This window comes from Lepisosteus platostomus, chromosome 19 (genome assembly GCF_059453375.1).
Source record: "Lepisosteus platostomus isolate fLepPlt1 chromosome 19, fLepPlt1.hap1, whole genome shotgun sequence".
Lineage (NCBI taxonomy): Eukaryota > Metazoa > Chordata > Actinopteri > Semionotiformes > Lepisosteidae > Lepisosteus > Lepisosteus platostomus.
The window spans coordinates 18,102,552-18,126,601 of record NC_142629.1 but is presented as its reverse complement, the minus strand read 5'-3'; the positions used below and the strand labels follow the sequence as shown (position 1 = coordinate 18,126,601).

Here is a 24,050-nt window from a genome sequence, read left to right as displayed (position 1 = left end):
ATGGGCATTATGGCTCATAACATTGGAGAGATGTCTGATATCTCATTCATCAAGGCCACTGCGGTTCTTGCTTTGAATAAAGACTTCTGGCTGCTCGATGACATGACAAGATGAATCGCTGAGAGCTAGGGGTCTCCGAAGACCACCTGTGTACCATCTGGGTTGCATATTTGTTTCTGTCTAGAAATGAAGATCTAGTGGGGAGATGCAGGGTGACGTGACAGATTAATAAGGTTTTTTTTTTCTAAAACTATAACCAACTCCCCACACACACAGGGCCCCTAGACATCCCAGCTCCAAAATTCACCACCAGTCCATATACCTTCATCTGTTGTACAAACACAGCTCTTAAACTGTCTAATGTTCTACACATCAAGTCCTCCCTTACTCTGTAACCACTTGATTTAAACAAATTCATTTTATTAAATGTGACGGGAACTGAAGTTGAAACTGATCATTTGTAAGAAATGTCTAATGCTTTGACTCGGATCACAAGGGCCATAGGAGCTTCTAAAATATATATTTTATATATAGTTTAATATAAATATTTTATATTATGTTTTAAATATATTTATATATTTGCTATAAAACATATTTTATAGCAAAAAAAAACTTTGATAAAGGAGATTACCCGTCAAGGAAACAGGGGAATTTCACAGGGTGTCACATTTCATCACAAGATCATTAAGGACAGGCCTGCAAGGCATGGTAATGAAACAAGCTGGAAGAATTTGAAACTGCGGAGTGTTAAATCACTTTGCGATCTAATGTGGGTCAGCTGCCTTTCAGCTTCACACCACTGCAGAACATCTTGCAGACAAAGACAAAGAGTGCGAGTATTTAGCAGTCACTCTGTCTATTAAGTTTGTCATAACACATTTATGCAAGACAGCAGTGAATATCCCAATGCAACAGAATGATTCTATTTAAAGCACAATATGTACTTGAGAAATCTCTGCAACTACACTGTGGTTTAGATTCAAAACCATTCTGAAGTGCAGAAGAGGAAGATACAACTGATGTAAACCAGATTCAAGTAGGTGAGTTTCACATCAGCTGCTGGATTCTGACTTTTTTTTTTAATCTGTATTCTTCAGACTTGTTTCCCCTTATGTATTTTTATCCTTGAAATGAAATATTTTACAAATCTTCCACAGCGAGAAAGGACAAAGTGCTTCATGTAATCTCTTCCACACTTGGACGTAATGCAGAGATTGATATGTGCGTCTCCTCTCTCTGGCTCCTAATTTAAGAGCCATAATTACACAGAGAACAACTTGAGAAAGGCTACAGTAGCCAGGAAACACAGTCTGTCATCATTTCTGGCCAGTCATACCCTCAAAGGACATGCTTGTTACAGTTAGAAGCTACCCATCCATTAGCAGTACAAGTTCTGTATTGCGGTGGTGACAGGTTTGGAGTCTTGAGTGCCCACAAAGGATATTAAATCAAAAAGTATGACATATTCCTATTCACTTTGGAATAAATGCAGACTTACATATATAATGTATATTAGAAGCATTAAAAAAAAGAAAAGCGTTGTCAACAATCCCAATTTACATGAATTTTAAAATTATGTTGATGAAGACACTAGTTTAAGAATAACTAATAGCACCACCCCCTGCCTTGTACTGTAGGTCTCTTACATACTGTATTGTGCTAAAAGGTTACAGTAAGTAGTGCTGGTCTGTGACTCTATAACCAATTCCTGATACAGCAGCTATTAGAAAACCCAGGGAAGTGCAACCCATTTGCAGAAAAAGACAGGCTGGATGTATTCACTGGGGCTGGGGGTGCTCTGAATGTCAGGTCATGGCCAAATTATAAAACCTCTGACTCTCCTGCCTTTCATGTGTCAGGCTGCGGTTTAAAAGACCCTTGGTGACAGGCATGCAATAACCAGTTAATTATACTGAGCAAACCCTTTACTACAGTACTGTAAAGGGTAAAGTGAAGTTTGCATTAATTTAATATCACATACATTTCACAAATCAACCGTATGAGGAAAGCACATGTTGTAGAAACAAATAAGAATAAAATCCTTAATATGTGGAGAGACATATCCTTTATATGTCGATAGAACTGTCATATGAGAGACAGGCATCGTCACGGGCAGTGAGATTCGTTACTGCTCTCACTACTGATTTGTTACCAGCATAAAGCTGACAAAAGGAGTTTTTCTGCTCCATGCCAGTCAGGCCACTTTCAAGTGTGAAAGTACTCATCTCGTGTAGAAGTTCAATCACTTGGTTGTCATTTCAACATATAGATTATTTCAGTTAAAAAGTCCTGTGAGTAATGGCACCCCATTATTTATCGACGCTGAATGTCAACGGAAAGTTTGAAATTATGTTTCTGCATGATTTTAGAACATTTAAATCTAGAAAGATTGGGGTATTGATTACATGTTTTAGCAATACTTTGTTTAACAGATAATTCAAGACCGAACATGACAAACCTGTGTGAATCTTACCTTACACCTTACACCATCTGATTAGTGAGAGAGGTGATTGGGCACAGGTGATGAGGTGATTAACTTGAGGATCACGCCTGGTGAAAGCAGTGCATCCAAGTGTTTATCTACAAGTAAAGTTTTGCTGCAAACTAACACATGAAAGAGTTACTATAATTTGCTGCAGAACGATGGCAATCTGACTGCACGGCCCTACGTTGCTTAAGTCATCAGGACCTCAGGCCCATCTTGACATGAAAACATTGCAGCAGGACCATTCATACCTGATGCTCTTAATGCAACAACAGCTTTCTTGCAAGATGTGAATGTAACCATTATGGCCAGATCAGTCTTGTGCCCAACTGAACACTTATGAGACAAGGCAGAATGATGCAACATCTAGGGCTCAGAGATGTCCAGGCTCTACGACGGAAATGGTCCAGAAAACTACAACACAGCATCTGCAGACTGATACATCGCAGATCTACAGCTTGTATTGTTTCCTACTGTGTCCAAGCATTACTACCCTATAACTTTCACAGAAGACAATCTGTTAATGAACCCTCTTGATGGCACGTGATAATCGGCTTAATGAATTTACCGATGTCACGCCTGCTCAAAAAAATGTCAGAGCACCTGCTACAAAAATCTGTCATGTTCCTCGTTGTAAGAGACAAGATTCTGTTGATATTCAGTATATACTGAAGTAAATGTGACACAGGCCTAGAATCTATGCAATATCAAACAGTTAGAAGACAACAGGACAGAGAAACAATTTAAAATATTGCCACTTAGTTGCACATTTCAATTTCTTCCAGCATAAAATTCAAAATGCAATAAATTCTATTTTTTTGTTTATGTTAGAGCACAGTGTTTGAACCTCCAAGGAACTATCAACACAGCGATTTCTTAACATCTCTGTATATGAGAAAGCGAAACATCAATTTACAATTTCTCAGTAATTTCACACACATTTACATGTAAAACCTTCAGACAAACCACAATGTGTGAATTCTGAGGAATGCTGATGTTTCGTATTACTGAATCAAACATGAATGAAGGAGGGTTTGAATTTAACCTAGGAAAATAAAATACATTAAAACATAAAAAGAGGGAAAATGCCATAACTACTTAGAACACACATGCATGGCCTTTTGTCTGAAGAAATCCCATATTTAAATGTGATTAAAATAATTTACTGTGATAATACATCTAACCTGTATCAGCAAAGTATATGTTTAATATCACTGCTGCATGTCCAATATCTAAACAGATTCACAGCTTTAAAAATAAATCCATATTCAATGTCAGTACTTAGTCCAATCTGAACAGTGTGCCCTTCTTAACTAATTCTCTATTCAGCATCTATCTCACTGGCCATGCACCAGATATTTGTCAATGCATTATCCTGCCAACACCAATAACGTGAAAGGTGTAAGTACTACGACAGGGCTAAATCCTGTGCCCTAGTTGTCAAGCTGCATTTGAAATACACACTTACTGAAATGTGATATATAAGAAAAGAATCAATTTACTCTCCTAAAATATTTATTTAATCATTTGTTGTGTTTTTGTTTGCGAGCAAAATATGTTTTTTCTCCACAGCAAAGAATGGAAAAACCAGGCCTGAAATTCTGCAAAGCTCAAGCAGACTTTATTTTTAGTTTTTACCTGTGTTACTATTTTGCACATTTTCAGTACTTAGCATAACACTAAATCTCAAAGCCACGACCCAGATTCCCATTACAAGAAAACATTCACAAAAACATCAACAGTTTATTAGTCTCATCAATTATCTTCTTAATGTATGTATTATTATATTTCATTGTCTCTGCTTCGGCATTGCCTACCACACCTGCAGTTATGGTTTTTGCTGCAATACTAACGATAATAGCGTTCTAAGATACGGATTTGCAGAGTTCTTAATAATTCAATTTCCACATTTACAAACAATAGTAGTGTGGTGTTCACTAATGAACCCCAGCACAAGAAAGAGTGGACAGTGCCATTTTTTATCTTAAAAAAAAATAATAATTCGAGGTTGATTTTGCAGAAAATGCAAAAACCTTTACCACAGTTTCCCAAAGGTCTCATATATTTTTGCTTTTCGGCACTGTACAATTAATAACTCTGGAATGTTTTGTCTCATGACAAAATCACACCAAGGAATTCTAAATGTCATCAGAATGTCTTCACCGATTTAAGAGTTTGGATCATAATAAGGAGGTGATATGATTTAACCCACATTCAAGATTTAAAATGTCTTATTTACAGATATCATCTAAAAAAAAGCAAAAAAAACCTAAATGACCACAAAAGTTTAATAATAGCACAATCCATTTATTTTATTTAATGTTTAATGAATGGGCTCGAAATCATGCTGTGACAGTCTTTAAGAGTTCATTTTCTCCAAAGTGTTGATTCAAGTGCCTGCAGACGCTATGCCTTAAGACATTTCAAAGCATGAGCTATGAAAAATAATGAAATAAAAAGCTATATTTTTACAAATATAGTACTGAGAAGAAACTTGGTGTTGCTGTTGCAACCCAAGAGTGATGAGTGTCAAAACCCACATCATTTTTTACACAGAAAATCTGACAGTGCCAACAGGACAGCATGAATGAGGGAAGTGATGCTCATTGAGAATTCTACATGTAAGTTCCCCAGCAAGTCATGGGGACCAGTTAGTTTGCTAAATAAAGCCCAGCGTTCTGAGTGGAACTTTGTCCCTTGTGATGTGTAGGAGAGGATCTCTATTGGATGTTAATCAACATTTTATTTCTGAGCCATTCAAGGACATTGACTCTATCCTGGTCAAACCGCATCACTGTGGTTTGGGCCTTGTGCTCAGTCCCTGCCTGTACTGCAGAGTAAACATTTTTAATCCAGTGAAATTTTAACCTGGATTATTCACTGATTCTAACAGGTTTTCCCACTAGGATTCACACATATTGTACTTTGCAACAGCCATTTCCCCCTCTGTACTGTTCCCCTGCTGATGAGAGCCATTTATTGACAGTGTATCCTTTGTCTCTAATGCCATGTGAGAGTTCTGCTGAGTCTTGTTCAGCAATGGCTTCTTTCTTACCACTCATTGGACAGTACCAGCCTTCATTTTGTTAGTTTGATAATGTCTCCGGATTTGTTGCATGTAACGTGTGATCTCCGCAGGTAGATCATGATCATAATCACGCCAGTTGTAACATTTCTTGTTCAACAGTGGTACGATCCTTTTGAAAAATAATAAACGGTATGCTATTTAACAGTTTGTTCTGCTGTCAAAACACACTACCCTTGGTTCAATTTTGAGTTCTGTTTCTTTTTAATGTATTTTTATACAAAGAAAAACATGTCCCCTGCAGTAAAAATAATGTGTTTTTGTCCTGTGCCCACCTGCTCTCTCCTTGAGGAGCTGTAATCCTCAAGAACACATTCACATGAACAGAGGATCGCTAAAAAAAGTACAGAAATGAGGCCGGGTGGCAGGAAAAAAACATACTGCTATTTAAAACGTTTAAAAGTTTGACCCACGCAATGTATATTACAGATGTAGATAACCCTGGAATAGTTTTAAGCATACAGTGTACAGCACACATCTCATGTACAGCATACTTCCCATTGGGATTCATATACTAAGTGTTTCTTTATGGTAGCACTCAAAACCTTTTCTACTTTCCTCTAATTATAATTATGAAGAAGTCTGTTAATGAGGTAGAAACTTTACTTTTTTAGTTGACTCACATTGGTGAGATATTAATTACATTTGGGAAGTGATTGAGGGCCACAGCAGAGAGACACACTGAACAGGACTAATTGCACTAATTAATACAGGAGAGTCAAACTGTAGTTGTCTCTTCTCCAGCAATTACCTAATGAGTTTTAACTCCTGTTGAAGACAATTAAGAAGCTTCAGCTACTCTCTAGCCTTAAAAACGGAAGATAATTGCATTAAGCTCAAATAAAAAAAAGTCTGTAGCACTTTGTATTGTTGCATTTTGTCACTGAGATATTTTTAAGAACTTATACATAATAATAATAAGATGTCAACTGGCCTCTTACAGGAAAAGTCTAGTAGATCAAATCTGTGACTAAACAGATTGAATCAGTGACTGAATTAACTGCATTCAATCACAGAATGTCAATGAGAAGATCCAAAAGAAATAACTTCACAATCATTTAACAAAGGTCAAAAAGGTGAATCTACTTGTTCTCGCTGATTTTACAAATATTATCCCTCATCTAATATCTAAAAATGTTTGGCTAGGTAAAGAAAGGGATGAAAGCCAGATAAAATAAGGTTTTGTTGTTTAAGTGGTTATCTGTATTCATATACTCCTCTACGAAGTCTCTTAGGGCCATTCAGTCTGCCAGATGGCAGAAATAGTGGCCAACTAATAGTGAATGTTAAAAATAACTAATGGACGCATGAATATCACGCTATACAGTGTTGAATTCTAATTTCCTTCATCCTTAATTATTCAAATTCAGGGGAAAATGCAAATCCGAGCAACAGCTTAAGGCCGTACAACTACAGGATTTATTCTGTTGAGTCTGTCTTGATGCTTGATGTATTGTATCCCAGTGTCAAACGATTTGTTAGGAGATCACAAATCAATGCTAAAAAATCTACGTATCATATAGATTTAAATGATTGTTTTGTTCAATATGTATTTTTTTTATTCATCCAAAGCTAAGAGATATTCAGATTTAAAAATTGTTTTTATTCTCAAGATGTAGTATTTTTTATATGAACTGTTGATACATTTAGAAGTTAATCAATATAACCACATTGAGCAAATATTATAAGCAGCCAGACAGAGTAGATACTGTACAGTACTTGTGATCTATACTTTCAAATAAATACCACATCAAAGACCAGAATAAACAATCCAAGAATCTCAAACATTCAAACATGAAAGCAATACATTAGGGTTTAAAGCTCAGGAATCGATAAAACCTTTCCTTATTTCCCTGTAAATGTGATTTTTATTGGCAGTAACTAGTGAGCTCTAAAGATTGGGTTCCTGCAGCTGTTTGCCTTACACAGAAAAGTAATTAACACAGCAAAAGAAACAGCAGAGCTATTAATATAAAATACTGAAAAAAAATCTTATGAGTTTATTTAGCCAGGAGACTTTTAGAAAACTAGGTACAGAGTTTAGAAATATTGAAGCTGCTATTTCAGTGCTCAATAAAACACACACAAATGCTACATATTTGTATAAAACATACTACTATAGTGTCATGAAAGTTATGTACATTCCCAAGGCTTTATAAGTCATAAAACGTGGCATTTCACAGATCATTTTTCACTGGTGAAAAGTTTTAAATGGAGTAATAAAACAAGAAAAGAAACTTTAGAATGAAATTAAAATTCATAAGCATGTTCAATAAAGCATGTATTAAAGTAAAAACTAAGACTAAAAGCAACTTAATTCTTTATACTTTTAGTAACAACGTCGTACTTATGACATTGTCAAGTCAGACTGAAGTATGGCCAAAGTAATAGATCATAGTACAGTGACATTTTCCAATCTATAATAAAACAAGTACAAGATACTTTGTTTCAAAATGTTTTGCACAGTTCAGATTGTGGACTTTTTCCCCCAATTTGCTTCAGTTATCCAAGTCACAAAAGAGACAACAAGTGTCTGAGAGGTTCCGCATTTTAAAAGCAATTACTTCATAAGAACTGAAATGGTAGCTGATTGCAAAAAAGACATGTTTCATATTCTTTTCTGGTAACATTAAAAAGCCACCAACATATGCCAAAGATTTATAATACAAAAAAATATAAAGCTGGGCTTTCTTAATATCATTGCAAGTCTTCTAAAACATGCGTCACAATGTCTTCTGTAAGTACAGAATATTCCACACTGCTGTGCTTCTAAAAGTCAGAATAGCTGAACAAATAATTTTGCTGAAATAAGACACAAGAACATCAGTTTTCTTTAATGTCAGTTTGAAAGGACATATTATCTGTACAGGTGGTAACAATCAAAACTCAACCACAAAAATGCAATTCTAACATTCTCTCTTGGCAGTCTTCTTTACAAAAGCATTTGTCTGTTCCCAGTCCAAGTACTTGTCTCTTGTAACAAAATATTTCCCATGATTGAAAAATACAGGGAAAGAAAAGATTCATAAACGCACGTACAGCAACTTATAAACAGAAAAGGAATCAAAGACAACAATTATAGTGGAAAAGGAGAAAAAATGAAAAAAATACAGAACAATATAATGATTCCACTAATCAGTCAACCAAGAATCCACATTATGATAAATATTGTGTTACTTAATTTACATTGTTTCTTAAAATATATACAGTATACTCAGCAATTTAATTAAACTTGGGTCACAACAGCAGCGCTGTTGTATGTGAGTTCACTAGATGTCTGCTTTACTAAATCTTTCAACAAAACAAAATGGTAATAATGCAGTTTACTCCAAGGACAGGGCTAAACTGTTGATAAATACCAATGCTGTTTTTTTAGTTTGTTCTAAAACAAGACCACAAAAACTGACTGAAAAGGTAAATTAAAACAGACACCACTACACAATACCCCTGAACTTACAAGGGTTCAGCTGCTTTGCTATTTTTGAAGTCATTTTTTGCAAAGAAATCTAATTTTGCTGAAAATCAAGCCTAACACACTATAGAATCTAAAAGACTATTTTTAGAAAGCTATAAGCAAATAGTTGTAAATACTGTACTTTGCAAATACTCATCTGCTTATTTTAAGGTCTCAGCATTTTTTGAAAATGATTAAAAAGGCACACTGCAAGCACTTTTTGATGATTGGGCTACACAAAGAACATCAAGCACTAATGCGACTGTGGCATGTGTGTTAATTACTCCTAAACAAAAGGAGTTTAGAAAAGTACGTTTTAAAACAAAATGCTCACAAAAGGACACATCTCGGAAGTGTTAAGTACAAGTAATTAGCCACTGTTCAATCCATTTGGCTTTTGCTTTAAAGTTAAGTTAAAAAAAAAATTGCTTTAAAGTTAAGAATGAAAAAATGCTCAATTTAAATTAAATTAAATCTTCAAAAAGAAATAACTGATCCAAAATGCAGTTCTTATACCCAGGAACTGCAGACGTGAGTGAGGGGGTTTTGGTACTTACTACTTGAGCCTGGAGTTTGTAAGCACCAGCTTCTTCCTGTGCCTTGGAAAGTTGGGCCTAAAAGAAAGTTTTAAAAAAAGGCAAAAATTGGTTAAAAAAAGAATGCTGAAAATCAGGAGAACAGTCCAATTAGGTAGCAGTGCCTCTGTGGTACAATAAAGCAAAGCATGATGTTTTCTAACTGTGAGTGACTGATCCTTTCGAAAGACTCACTGTTCTCTTCTTACTAGACAAGTCTCCAGCTGCTGATCAAGCTAAAAAGTTCAAGTGACCCTCAAAGATAAGGCTGATAGGCAGGAAATGGCAAGACTGGCGAGCCATTACACAGTACCAACCTACAGTAAGGCAAGCAACCAAGACTAAGATACATTTTACACGAATCATAAAATATTTAAAACAAGGAGCTGCATTATCATCATGTTCAATGAATTGCACTATGACACAGCCTGTAAATTTCCCATTTTAATTAAAAAACAAGCACTTCTGGAGAAAAAAAAACGTAAAAACGGGCAGGTGCATTCCGAAAATGGTTTTAACATGGGATATAAACAGTATTCACTTCTACCATCAGCAACATTTCTAAAACAGCATTAGCATCTTACAGTACGACTTGAACTCTCTTAAACAAAAACAGAAACAGAAAGAGGAAACATATGGAGTTAGAACTTGACCTGCTTTGAAATGTTTAATTAGCCATAACAAATAAGAAAACTGATTTAAAGAGCCCAGTAGATGTATTGGGGAAAAAAAACAGCTTAAACTAAGGTGCATCCATATGGTATAAAAATATAGAAATTAAGGGAAATAACAGATGCAGAATCTGCTGAACATTATCACATCTTAAAGCAGCATTTACCTTTTAAGAGTAGATGCTTACAATATTATTAGGCAATTACCAAGATGCAAAATATCTACACCTAGTATAAAACACTAAAGTATCTAGTTCAGAAATGCAGCTCTAAAAGACACAGAGCAAAAAATGTCTCTCAAGCACTTAAACAGAATATCGGAGAGGTTGCAAAGTGCAAACTGTTTATTCACCATGCTCATGATAAAAGATAAGTCGCTCACTTTTAAATTCTCTCCGAAAATGTTAGCATGTTATGATATACATGCAAATACACACATCTACATGGAAAGTGAGCATCTGAACAGTCTATGAGACTAGACTTCCTCAAATCATCCTCAGACAAAATATTAAAACACTCGATCCTTGTTATGGTGTTAAACTGCTTTATAACCAATTATATTATGTCATTTTATAACGTTATCAAGTAGGCAATTGTCATAGAAGCAAATCATATTTCAGTAAGAGCCCTGAAAGCTTTTTTAATCTCCCCTACCACACTGCAGTTCAAGAGATAAACACGCATGTGAAAACGCAGCAGTACAAAATGTAGTCTGATTGACACTAATAGCTTGCAAAAGAAAAAAGCAACTTATTACACACATAAAATATAAATGTGGTGTATTAAATATTTAATAGTGTTTAAAATGTAAATATTTACTTCCCTAGAGCATATTTTATAATCCAAAGAAATAACCAACTGGAATGCGTCTTGATGTGACAAGAATATTTTCATTACACAAAGTTATATTTTGAGTTTTATTAAATTCCTACCCCTTTCAGAGCTCTTTTTATCCCCAAACTCTTATTTATAAAAATGACCATTAGTGAAATTGCTTTCAATCTCTTTTTATAACAAATTGCCATATAAAAAGGTAGGACTGAAAGGAATGAATGTTTATTCAGGACTGGATATCTCAGGTTCTTGTATAATTACAATGAGGAGTGAAAACACTGCTGTAAAGGTTTAGCAAAATGGTCTATGGTAAAAAAAACTCAGAAACAACAAATTAAAAAAAAAGCTTTGTATTAAATTTAGCATCACATAAAGACAGTTAACTTTTAAGCCTTACTTTGGATTAAGAAATTAAACTTTCATTCAAAGTTGGCTTTCAGGAGACTTATCTTTAAAATAAGAGGGATGCAGGACTGCAAAGCTAGCCAGTCATACTGAAAGACAGATTCACTGGTTTTTAAATTCAGTTAGCATAGTGTACCATATCCAAATAATGAATGTTCACTGGAAAATGTATGCATGAATGATAATTTGCTGTGAACATCAAAAACACAATATTCCAGCGAAATCATTCGAAGCAATGTAGTACTTAGTGTATTCTCAACAGGTTAACTTACAACTAGTCAATCATGCGGAAACTCCCGACTCTCCATGTTCCGAGCCATCAGAAAACACAGCTTGATCGAGGTCTTTTAATGTCCACTTTCATTTCTGTATTTTAAGTTATCAACACAAAGAATGCACCCTGACATCTGATTAAAAAAATGTCTACATTTATTTAGAGATTTCTGGGACAGGTACGGCAGGAGCTTCAGTGACCAAGACAGCTCAAAGTGCTGAGGATTCGTGAGCTACAGTGTCTAAGGTGGATTCAGCAGGAGGAGGGTAAGACACCATCTGCAGAGGGCAATCGAGAGTGAGTGAAAGCGTCTTCTCAGGCAACAGGAAATCCAAGCATTCATTCAAACTGTGAGGCAAAACAGGTGAACAACTGTGAATCAACCATCTTCTAATTGCTTTATCCAATACAAGGTCACGGGGGAGCCGAACGGGCACAAAGCAGGATATACCCTGACTGGGATGGCAGTCCGTTGCACAGACGCACTCTGTCACCAGGGTCAGTTTTCTCAGAAGCACATTGACATACAGTACTAGTGTGTCTTTGGACTGTGGGTGGAAGAAGCGAGGAAATCGCAACCGAGCGGGAACAGACAGATTAAGCAAAAACAGCACGTTGTCGATGCCACAGCGCAGGGCTGCAGTGCACATGCAGCCCTGAGAAGGCAAGGCCAGCATTCATTGCAACTTAACGATGTGGAGCGACTGTCTTCACTCCTTGTTGCAGCAGCGTTCTCCTGCCAGGAGGGGTGTCCTCCAAGATGTGTGGTCGCCCAACAGTGTGATGGGCACGACGCCGATGTTACCACGACTGGTAACATCGTGGTTTTGATGTGCTAGATGCTAATTGCGCCTCTCCTTTATCCACGTGCCCTGAATGCCGACAAAGATCCATGTGACAACGAGGTGGGCCGTGTTCGTTGTTTGTAATGTCCCATGATTGTCTCAGTGACTGTCATCACAATGTCTGATCTCTGTAAGTGATTTTCTGTATGCTTTCCTTGCTTAAAACAAACTAGTACATTATCATTTACCTCTTCTAAATCCATTATAACCGCTCCTAAATGCAGGTTTAATTTACATGTTCTTCTAATCTTTCTCATATGATTTATAGTTATTAAAGTTCACATTAAAATTAAAATCTCTGAATTTAATGTAAGTTTTTTTTTTCAAGAAAATCGCTCATCTCCAGGATTAAACTACCTTGTCTTGGAGGTAAATTTTATCTACTTTCACAGAATGCTGGTTAACCATCAGCACGTACATATACTGTACATGTACACACACAGTGCATCAAATGAACTTTTGTAGAATAAAATAAACTTTCAAAGACGGGTAATCAGGTGGGATTAAGGTGACAAATGCTGTCACTATGACCTACTGCATGTTTACAGTGCTCTTAAAACAATATATTAAAAGAAAAGGCTCTTTATTTGATGGCCTAGTAGCTCTTATTAATCATACCCACAACTCTGCAAGAACAAAATCAGGTCATTAAGTCCTCTCCTTGAAAGAGGACAGGTCTTCTGATTGTGACAGTGGGAGACCAAACCACATTTTCTTTATTACCACAGACACCATGCCCAGTCATGCGAAAGCAACCTCATTCCTACAGAGAGCACATTTATGGACTACCTTTTAGGTCAGGCTACTCAACAAATGTCTGCTTTTCGGAGTTGTTTTCTCAAACCAACAAAATATTTAGCTCGTCCCATTACAACATTTATTGTTACAGGTTCGGTCTGTTTTTAATGCATTTGGCACTTACTTTAACCCTGGCACCTCAACATCAGAACTTTTATTTAAAAAGTCCAAAATAACTGTCCTCCATGCATCATGTAAGTTGATATACTTAAGATGTGATGTGAATACCAGTAAAGACACGAAGACTAGCAATGAAATAATTTAGGTTCTTGAAATAAAACCGGTCAGCATTCCAACATTACCTCCATCTCCGAGTTGTGAGTTTGGACTTTCTGGAGCATCTCTTCGGCCTCCTTCACACGTTGGCTCAGCTGGGGGGAGTACTCGCTGGCCGTCAGCTCATTGTCATAGGACTCTAGGATAGCTCTTACCCCGTCTCGCTCCTGGACACATGAAAGGAGCAGCGTCAGGGAAAGAACCAGACAAAGGAAAACAGCCATCTTCCCTCAGGGCAGCGCAGTGCCCAACATCTCCCATCCCTGGGACTGATGACTGATGTTTCCCCATACACTGAGGGATTTCGTTGTCAGTTAGGACAAAAAATCATACAACCCTTGCAATGCAAAACTACAAACATGTTAACCCACAAACTTAAACGTATAGGAAGAGCCAGATGTTTTCTGCAAAGGCATCTGATAAGAGCGTAACAAATGGTGTGCCTGCATCAGATATATGCTGTTTTTCCGAAGCATTATTCTCAATACTGGACAGATTTCTTTAAGATGGGACTCTCTGAAAAACTTCGAATCACCCGACAGCTAAATATGTTTTAATTTAAAAAAAAATTTAAACTCGTGTATGAGGTACAGTGTTTGATTCATTTATAAAACTAATATTTCTAAAAAACACAAGTAAAAGACTGATCAATGGGCATGCGGAAACAAGAGGAATTGTGTCTCTGAGAGAGAACGGGGAGCAGGCAGTATCCTAACACGAAAAGAGCCCTTGGACTGAGTAAGTACAGCAATGCATCAACGACACTTGATAACTTCGTTTTGTAGAAAAAGCCCCTCTTTATGAACAGCAGAATGGGCCAGTTATCTGATGAGACTGTTTTTGTTGTGCAGACTGACTTCAAAATCTGTATGAAATGTTGTTAGTTTCATATGTCCTACAACATTATAAATTACCCTTAGAGAGGAAGGGAAGCTAACTCTGTCGTTTGTCTGTTATACAGTAATCTGGTTTCAAAACACTGCTCGTGTTTGGTAGGTGTTGTGGGATAAAGTGAAAGTTACTTACTGCAGGTTAAAGGTTATCCTTTAATATTCTGTCCCTGAACCACTGGAACTAGGTGATCAAGTTTTCACTATAGTTATAACAGCTACATTAAGACTGGTTTCCAGTTGGATATACCTCAGCATGAGAAACCACAGGATGTGATTATGAGGCCTAGTGCATCATACTGTACCTAAGAGTAGGTATGAAGCAACAATTAGAATAAGCTCACTGGGGATCAGGAAGAGTCATGGTCATGTCTCAGGCAAAGAGAATATCTGCAATGATAATAAACAGTGCATATGTGCTCACACTAAATATCAATTTGGCATTTCAAATCAAGTAGTCAAATCGATTGAGGGAGTACGCCTCTCCAGAGATAATCTATTAACGTGATCCACAAGAAATGAATCATCTGTCTTTCAATCCTTTGTTAGCTGAGACTTCCTTCAAGTATCACTCAGAGCTGAGCTGAGCTTCAGGATTAAATACAGATAACATTATAATCAAATATGGTGACACATTTGTGATACAAGAAATGTGTATGTGTTGATTCTGTGTGTTGACACAGGATGCTTTGCATGCAAAATACTACAAATTCAATTAACCTTTTAACTGAAAGGTTAGATTTAAGCCCATAGGAAAGCATGACTTTCAGTTAAATTACCAAATTTTGATTGATACATATTGTTTTCCCAATGGGATAATGTTTGAAAGAAACAGCAATCCTAAACTAACTGACTTCTCAGATAATAAAACCAGGCACTGATTAATGCTCTACAGGTGTTTGGATCAATTAACACACTTGTATCAAATTAAATATCTGAAGCTTTAAATAACATACAGTGGATAACTTTGGCAAGTACTTTAATTTGACTAGACTGGTAGCTGAACAATTGCTTCTAAATAATTACTGACAGATCCATCTTATGAATTAGGGTGATTCAAGAGATGCTGCATAAAATTATTTCTCTCATGCATCTTTTACGGAAGCAATCTGAGCTGTCCGACTGCATTCAGGGAGCCTCATTCCAGACAGCTTTTTGCAAAATGAGAATTTAAAGGCTCAGACTGACATTTAATTAATTCTAATTAACAGTTGAGGATACAATTGGAATACCTGTGCTGTTTCCAAGCAGTCTAGAACATGCTGTAGGTGATCTGTGTTCTTCCCTCAGATTAACTGTGTTACACTGTAATTCTGGCAACACTTACAAATTGTAATCATTAGTCTTTATATTTCTTCAACAGGGGATTTGATCAGTCTCCTATTTACACAGACTTTCACCTTTTTTATATTCTACAACAGAGCAGAGCATTATCACACATATCAGCTATTGTACATTCACTGAACACACTAATTATGAAAACAGACTACAATATAAGTCTACTGCAACACGAGTGATTAATATGACATGATGTGCCCAGGCCACCCTAGAATTATTCTCCCTACTTTGCCAGAATCACTTCTATGAAAACAGCAACTACTATCCTGCATGAACAAATTCAGAAAACGCAACAATAAGGTGTTCTTGATACACTTGATACACTTATGTAATGTCAAAATGTAAGTGTGAAGAGATGAGGATGAATACATTTAAAAAGAGCAGTCATTCCCATGGCAAAAGAAAATGCATGTGATGTTCAGCTTCACAGCTCTTCTTGCATGCAAAATGATACAAAAAGATGAGCAAAACGCTTCAGCTCATGTTTGAACATTTTCTTTGATATTTTATTCTGACAGTATACAAAAATAGTATATCTAAGTAAATGTCTAATTTTAAGTCAATTAAACAAAAAAACTTATCACCTTTCAGTCTTAAACAGAGAAGATCAATACAGCTTGCAGGATCATTATCTTACCAACACAGAAACAAAAGATAGAAATCAGTTACTGATTGAAGTTTAATGATCCATGGGAACAATTTTCTAAGCCTTAATTCCTAACCACTGCACAATTTGTGAAATCAATTTTTAATCAATTGTGTTTGATAATTATTCTGAAATCCATGCTCCTGGAAGAGATACAGATTAAGATATCTGAATTTATAGTCATCCCTACTTTCATTTGAGATAAAACTGCCTTCGACATTACACAGGCAATTAAAAAAGGATTAGAAACCAACAAGTACATTAACATTCAGTTTATTTTCTGTGTGTTCAATAGTATTTAAATATGGATTAGAGCTTTGCTCTAATTTACTCTCTTTGGGGGAGGGTAAAAATAAGTAAAGCACATATATAGTACCGGTATTTAATTTTGCACTGGTATTTTAAATCTTCCTGACATTTACATTGTGCAGTTATCACACCAGACGTAAAGGTTTTAACACTATAAAGACCAAAATTATAATAAAAAGACTAGGATTTTCAATATGCTGCTGGTGATGAAAAAAAAAACAGGAGACAGAAGAAATACTAACACGAAACTGGCACATTGCAAAGCGCTTCTTTTGAATTAAGAACACACAGGATCATCACATTCCAAGTCCTTTCTTTCAAAAGATGTAACAGGTACATCGATTTTCGCAATAACCCCAACCCTATTTCTAACCCTACTCCTAACATTGCCCTAATCCTATCCAAGGCTATGAACCTAAAGCACACTAAAAGGTTCACTTTGAAAATCGTTGTGAAAGCTTTGTCATTTTACTCACTCACAAACTGTTGCTATTCACTCTACATAGATTCCAAATCTTACTTCTCAGAATTTCTTCAATGTCTGATTTCCTGAAAATAAACTTTTGATGTTTGGTTTTAAACTGTATAGTTTTAATCTAAACAGCAAAGGAAACCATATTATGAGTAACCCCACAGTTTCCTTATGATATATATATATATTTATCATGCATAAAGATCTAGTTATTACACAGGTGAAATTTTGAAATCCCATACTGACTATCAAACCAGCTTGCTCAAAGTTGTGGAGATAAGGATGAACCCATTTTTACTGTCATCCTTTACTTTGTTAGTGCTTAAAATTTGGCTATGTTGTCTCCAGCCAAAATCTACTTCTGTTTAGAAATTCGAGACCAGGGACAGTATTATCAGAACAGCACTAAATGCCCCAATAAATTTAGTAAAGTGGTTGCACCGAAGCTAGTAATAAATTAAAGAAATCCAATATGTGTTAAGTAATACAAACTTTTCAGTCTGTGTGCAACTATAAGCTGTCACTTTTCTGCCTCTGCGTGCTTTATGATGCTTGCATAATGCACCACAGTACTTCAACATTGTTTAAAGCTGAAAGCTTTCATGATCAAAAGAATTTTACAATATAAAGTCTAGCACAATCTAATCAACACATTACATAGTTATCTAAGAAGCTACTTAAAAGCACCATGACACTTTTATCACTTTAATTTTTTTGCTGTTGTTTTAACAGTTGTCAGTTATACTATATTTGGAACCAGAGCTGGGAAAACAACATCCCAACACAGTTTTAATAGAGATTGTTTTTTATCACATTAAAGATCCAATCATTTCATAGATTCGGGCAAAATGCTGCACTGCTTTATTGAATGTTAAACCTGCTTGGCTTATCACAATGCAGACAACTGAGGATTAAAATGCCAAAATGCACTTTCTGAGCATGTGTATTGCACATATTGCAAAATACCTATGGAGAATATTTTCATTAATTAATTTAATGAGCCATTTGATTCCTCACCTTGGACAGAAGGCGTTAACTTTGTTAATATGAATTTGCAATGAGTTAAACTGTAACTTTTGTAGAAATATTGCTGAAAAGAATATGCTACTGTAATGTTGCTGTGATTTTACACTACTGCAGTAATTTCATTGGTAAACCCAAAGCACACAATTTGCAGCTTAGTTTTTTTGGGGGAAAAAAAAGCTTAACAAATGCTAAAGGCTAATTGCACTCTGAAAAAAAGAATAAAATAACAGTTCAGCTGAAGAATCCTCCAGCCAAAACATTGTTTTACTCTTTTTACCTTGGAATTAACCTCTGCTTGCTCATATCCAGCCTGCTATGCAGAGTGCTAAGACACATGAAAGACTGTCTAATTGAAAATGTTTTTCCACTGTTTCTCACAGTGTAAGTGTGGAAACAAATGTGACTTTCACCTTCAAAGATTACAACTGTCATACTCAAGAAAAAATGAAAGAGACAAATGCTAACTATTTTATCAAAATCAAATATTTCTCATGGGGCATCCATGCCACATAAGAGAACTTTTGTGTCCATACCTTCCAGGAATACTTTTGAGCTTTGTTTTTTTTTATTTAAAATCCAAAACACTGAATGCAAATACTTGAAATTAATAATTACGGGACTGAAAAGTGTGCAAAGAAAGCAGAACCTTTTTAGCCCGGTGTCACATGGTTCCATATTTTCATATTTCCAACCCTGCCATGTGCTTGAAGCCAGACGTAGAGACAAAAAAACTCTATGGAGAACAGAAGTCTTTAAAAACAGATATATAAATTATGATATTAATTTATAGCATCAAAAACTAATATTCAAACGAAGTATCTTGTTTCTTACTTTTGTTTTAATTATGCTTGGTGCCACAAATTTACATTTCAATAGACCTAGAGGACAATCACTGTGCTTCATGACTTTCTATTGATAAAAATCATTCACCTCCAAACACTATTTTGCTTCAAACTCAACCAGCTTACAGGAAACAAAAGAAATATATTATCCAACGTTACCAAAGAACCTTTAACAGAGAAAGGTTTTGCACAGGAAATCCAAATATTATTCCAATAATTAAAATTAATAAAATCCTGTGGTCTATCCATTTAATAGCTGTGTACCTGGTGCAAAAAAACTGCAGTGATCACAGCAGAATAATTTACATACAGTAATTAACTCAGTGCTCCTATTAAATAGAAAATAACTATATTGTGGATTCATTAAAATATTGACCATGTTTGCTTCTACTGAGGAAATTGCCAAGTAAGATAAGATCACTTTATTGGCCGTATACAATTTCTTGCAGTAGGAATTTGTCTTTTCGCATACCCCAGCTTGCTGTGCAGGAGACACGCAGGCGGAGAGAAGCTGGGGGTCAGAGCGCAGGGTCAGACATTTATACGGCGCCCCTGGAAGAGCTGGGGTTAAGAGCCTCGCCCGGGGGCCCAACGGAGTAGGATTCCTCTGCCGGCTGCGGGATTCGAACCGGCAACCTTCCAGCCATCAGCCTGAAGCCAGAAGTAGGACCAAAAAAACTCTATGGAGAAACTCTCCATAAAAACTGTAAGTAGCTCCCTAAGTAGTTAAGTAAGTCAGAGGAATGTTCTAGGAAGACTTCATTGATCTTACTGACATGGGTAGTTTTGCTTAATAATGTAGGTTTTACAGTATGAAGGTTTATTACAAGACTAATGATAATTTCATAGGAAATTTATCTGGATGTTTAGAGGTCTGGCAAACAACGGAATTTACTATTATGATCAACATATTAATTCAGATGTATATTTTATGAATCATGGATACAGTATTTGTTATTAACTGTATTGAAATACTAATGTGTTGAAGAAAAGGTCTAGAAGCCAGTTTCTCAATGATTCCCTGCTCAGTATCACCTAAGTGGCTGCATGATTCAAAGTTAAATTAGTTGTAATGCCTAGCAAAAGTATTTACCCACAGCAAAAAATCTTGTTTATGAATTGCAGGCATTTTCTGGATTATTCAAAACTGCAATTATGAATCTGAACACTATGATATATGCTCACCACTGAATGTCACATTAACTGGTAAAGAAGATATATAAAATTAAATTTTCTGATTTGTGTATTGGTCTTTATCAGCTGTGCAAATGGAATAATATCCCTTCTTGAAAAATTGCTCCAACTTTGCCTTGTTTGTTGATGATAGTTGATAGACCACAATCATAATGCCTCACCATAAACTGTCTACTCGATTTAGATCAGAACATCGATTGAGCCATTCAAGGATATTTACTCTCCATTTCTGGCAATGTGGCTTTGGTGCTATAGAAATATGAATTTTCTTACTCCATTTATTTATTTCTCAATCGTGACGTTCTACCTCCATCTTGCTTGACAGTAACTTGATGCAACACTACATTTACACTGAAATTCTGTTTTTGTCTTATCTAACTGAAAAAAAAATTCAGCTCATTGCATGGAAATGTTTTTAATAAAGGCTTCCTTCTTGTCAAGCCAGCACTTTGCACAGGCTGGGATAATTTTGATTTATGAGCTTATAACTCCCATAAAACTATTCTGTTTGCTTCACGGTGGTATCCCTAAGTAGTTACCTGCTTGCCTCATTCCTCAGTTTGGAAGTTTCTGGGTGGGATGAGGCACATTCCATTTCTAAAAGCTAGATTTCACTTTACTCAAAGGGGTAAGTAACCTTCAAATGAACTCTACCACTTTATCCCCGATTTGTTTTGACAGCTGGCTGGTAGTCACGGTCAGCTGGTAATATGATATACTAAGAAGTCATCACTTTTACCATCTCAGTATTGAATAAAAAAAGATTAAAAATCGTTTGCAAGGCACTGTACATACTACCAGCAATTGTAGTGGCCTAGATTGTGCTAAAATGATAAAGTCCTATTTGAAAGTGTTATGACTGTAAACTAAGACAGCAATAAAATGTATATCTTTGCAGGGGCAGGAGTATTCATACAAATCACTCTACCTAAGTTCAATTCTTCCAAACTGTGAACCAATATTGTAAAGAATATATTAAGTCAATGCTCTGCACCTGCCTAAGTATATTCTGGAAAATGTCATTTTTGGTGAAAAACCGGTATCAGATAAGTCATCAAGCACATACCATATTCATTTGTACTCTAGGATGAACGACCTCTGTTTCTTTGTATACACAGTATTTGTTCATTTCTTTAAATTAACGTCACTGCACGCAGGGATGATGGCTTCTGTGACTGCAATATTTCCACACAAATCCCCTGTGGGTGCAAGATCGGTCTAGCATCAGCACAGCTTGATTTCTCCTAAAAGATTTCTTCGATTCCATTCCCCTTTGGAACGGTTAAGGCAAACATTTGCATATTCTATTTGCATGCCAGAATTAGTCAATTAGCCTCTTTTTATTTTCAGTGTCCCTGACGCTACGCTAAGATGAATCACAATGCACTATAAACACTCTGAAAAAGACTGGGTATGTGACTGTTGTGGCATTAGCGTTCTGGAACTGCAAGGAGAGAAATGGATCAACGTTTTTTTTTTAGAAAGCCAACTGGACTTTCACTGTCGAGTTGAATAGCTTGGAATTAAATCCGTATCTTGGGAACAGACTCTGATGAACTATGAAATTAAAACTGTGCAGTTGGGAGGAAGATTTATTTTGTGTTGCTGACAACTACATAGCGTAAACTATAAATCCCGTCACAATTTAGTGCTATAATGTTAAAAGGGTAATTTGCTGTGGAGAAATGTCTGCTGTATATTGTTGATTTTTTTTTTTCCCCAACTCAAATGGTAGACTTTAGCTGGTAAAGCTATAAAGTTTTATCTGGTACAGACAAGGTTCTCACCTAATCAAAAACTGCCTAGAACTCTACATGGGGAAAATAAATCAGCCCACACGGATACCTCTAGTATGACAGATTAACCAAAAAAGTGTCAAAATAAATGGGAATTAAAAATAAATTAAGAAATTGGACTAGATGCACTAGAGGCTAAAAAAGTTATTTTAAATTAGTTTAAAAAAGGGCCGCATGGTGGAACAGAGGTTAACACTGCTTGAAGAGCCGTTTTGTGTTTTCCTCCCACAGCTCAAAGACATGTAGGTTGGCCTTAGTGTGTGTGAGTGTGTGTGTGTGTGTGTGTGAGTGTGTGTGTGTGCCCTGCGGTCCAGGGTGTGCCCTTCCTTGCGCCTGTTGCTTGCCGGGTTAGGCTCCAGCTTATGGGTAAAGTCGTTCCAAAAAAAAGATGGACAGATTATTAAACAAGCAACTATGAACTATAAGAAAAATCTGTTTTTGAGTGCAGATCATAATGACTGCCACATCTCAAAAACCTTCAACTGCAGCTTCCATCAGACACACAAAAAGTAATTCTGAATAAACACTAACTTTGGCTTTCCAGAAAAAACTACACATTTTAGGAAACTAAAGTCATCTCCGTCCCTCAGGGTTCAGACCTTACCTTTTCATTTGTGCTGACATTAGGCAAGGTTATCAAAACAATATGGTGCCTACTTATGCCGATAATACTCAGATCTACCTGCATACATCACCGAGTCCTTACATTGCTCCTTGAACACTGATCGAATATCTTCAAGACATACAGTGGTGGATGCCACAAATTATCTCTAAACAAGGATAAGGCCAAGATGATTTGGTTCTCAACATCAAGGTTCAAAACTAGACTGTCTAAAATTTCAGGGAAACGGTCCCTCACTCTTCTTCAAAAAACGTAGGGATGATTTTTTACTCTTCCCTATCTTTTGAATCAAATGTCAACGAAGCCTTCTTCCATTTACGAAATATATCCTGTTTGAGACCAATTCTTTCTCTTGATGCCAAGAAATGAGTTGTTGCTTTCGTCTCCCCAGGGTAGACTACCACAATGCTCTGTCATATGGACCATCCAAGGCGTGACTTCAGAAACTATAGCTTGTCCAGATTAGAATTGTGACTAAATCTAAAAAATCCAAACCTATTTCTCCTCTGCTGACAAAGCTGCAATGGCTACTAGTTGTTTACAGGTCTGACTGTCTCTCAATGACCTACCAGACACTGCATGCCCAGTTATGTACTTTCAAGAGTCCCACAAGTCCCAGTTGGCTCACTATGCTCTTCTTGGGCTAATGTAGGATACCCAATGTTCCAAGGATCCCATCATACTTTAGGGTGACTGGGCCTCATCACTGGTAGCCCCTCATCTTTGGAATACTCTTCCTTATCATATTTAAAATGCACCCTCTCCTGATGTTTTTACATCTCGCCTCCAATGTTAGTTGTTTTCAGTGGCCTTCAAATCTTACCCTCTTTCTTTTAATATCATACTCACACAACATTTCTGTATTTTATTATTTTCTTTTCTCCCTGTTTACTGTACATTTTTTTATGTTCAATGTGCCTTGAAAATGTTCTGGATTGAAAGGTGCTATATAAGAAAATTGCTGATGGATTGAACTACACATTCCAACACACTGGATGTGCAAGACATTTCCAGGTTAGATTTCCAATTTCTCTAGGCAAACTAAAATTAGTCATGTTTTGCTTGAGTGTAGAACTTTTCACACATTTCCATGAACAAGACTTCAAGAGTGGGAAACAAAAGCATGTGACTGTGCTGTCCCTGAATGGAAAATGGTTCGGTCATGGAGTTTTCTTCCACTGCACTCCCAGCATGAAAAGCCATTTAAAAACGG

At 36.2% G+C, this 24,050-nt stretch overlaps 1 protein-coding gene across 3 annotated transcripts in view; it reads right to left on the bottom strand.

Moving 5' to 3' along the window:
• The window catches only part of mad1l1 (mitotic arrest deficient 1 like 1), a 281,026-nt gene that overhangs the window by 184,935 nt on the left and 72,041 nt on the right, over positions 1 to 24,050 (bottom strand). For 2 of the 3 annotated variants that reach the window (XM_088613218.1, XM_088613221.1), the window contains exons 12-13: positions 13,729 to 13,869; positions 9,582 to 9,638 (exon numbers count right to left, since the gene is read on the bottom strand). In XM_088613218.1, coding sequence (XP_088469344.1) covers positions 9,582 to 9,638; positions 13,729 to 13,869 — 198 coding nt within the window. The remainder of the gene's footprint in view (positions 1 to 9,581; positions 9,639 to 13,728; positions 13,870 to 24,050) is intronic. The other variant, XM_088613219.1, reaches the window with a different exon arrangement.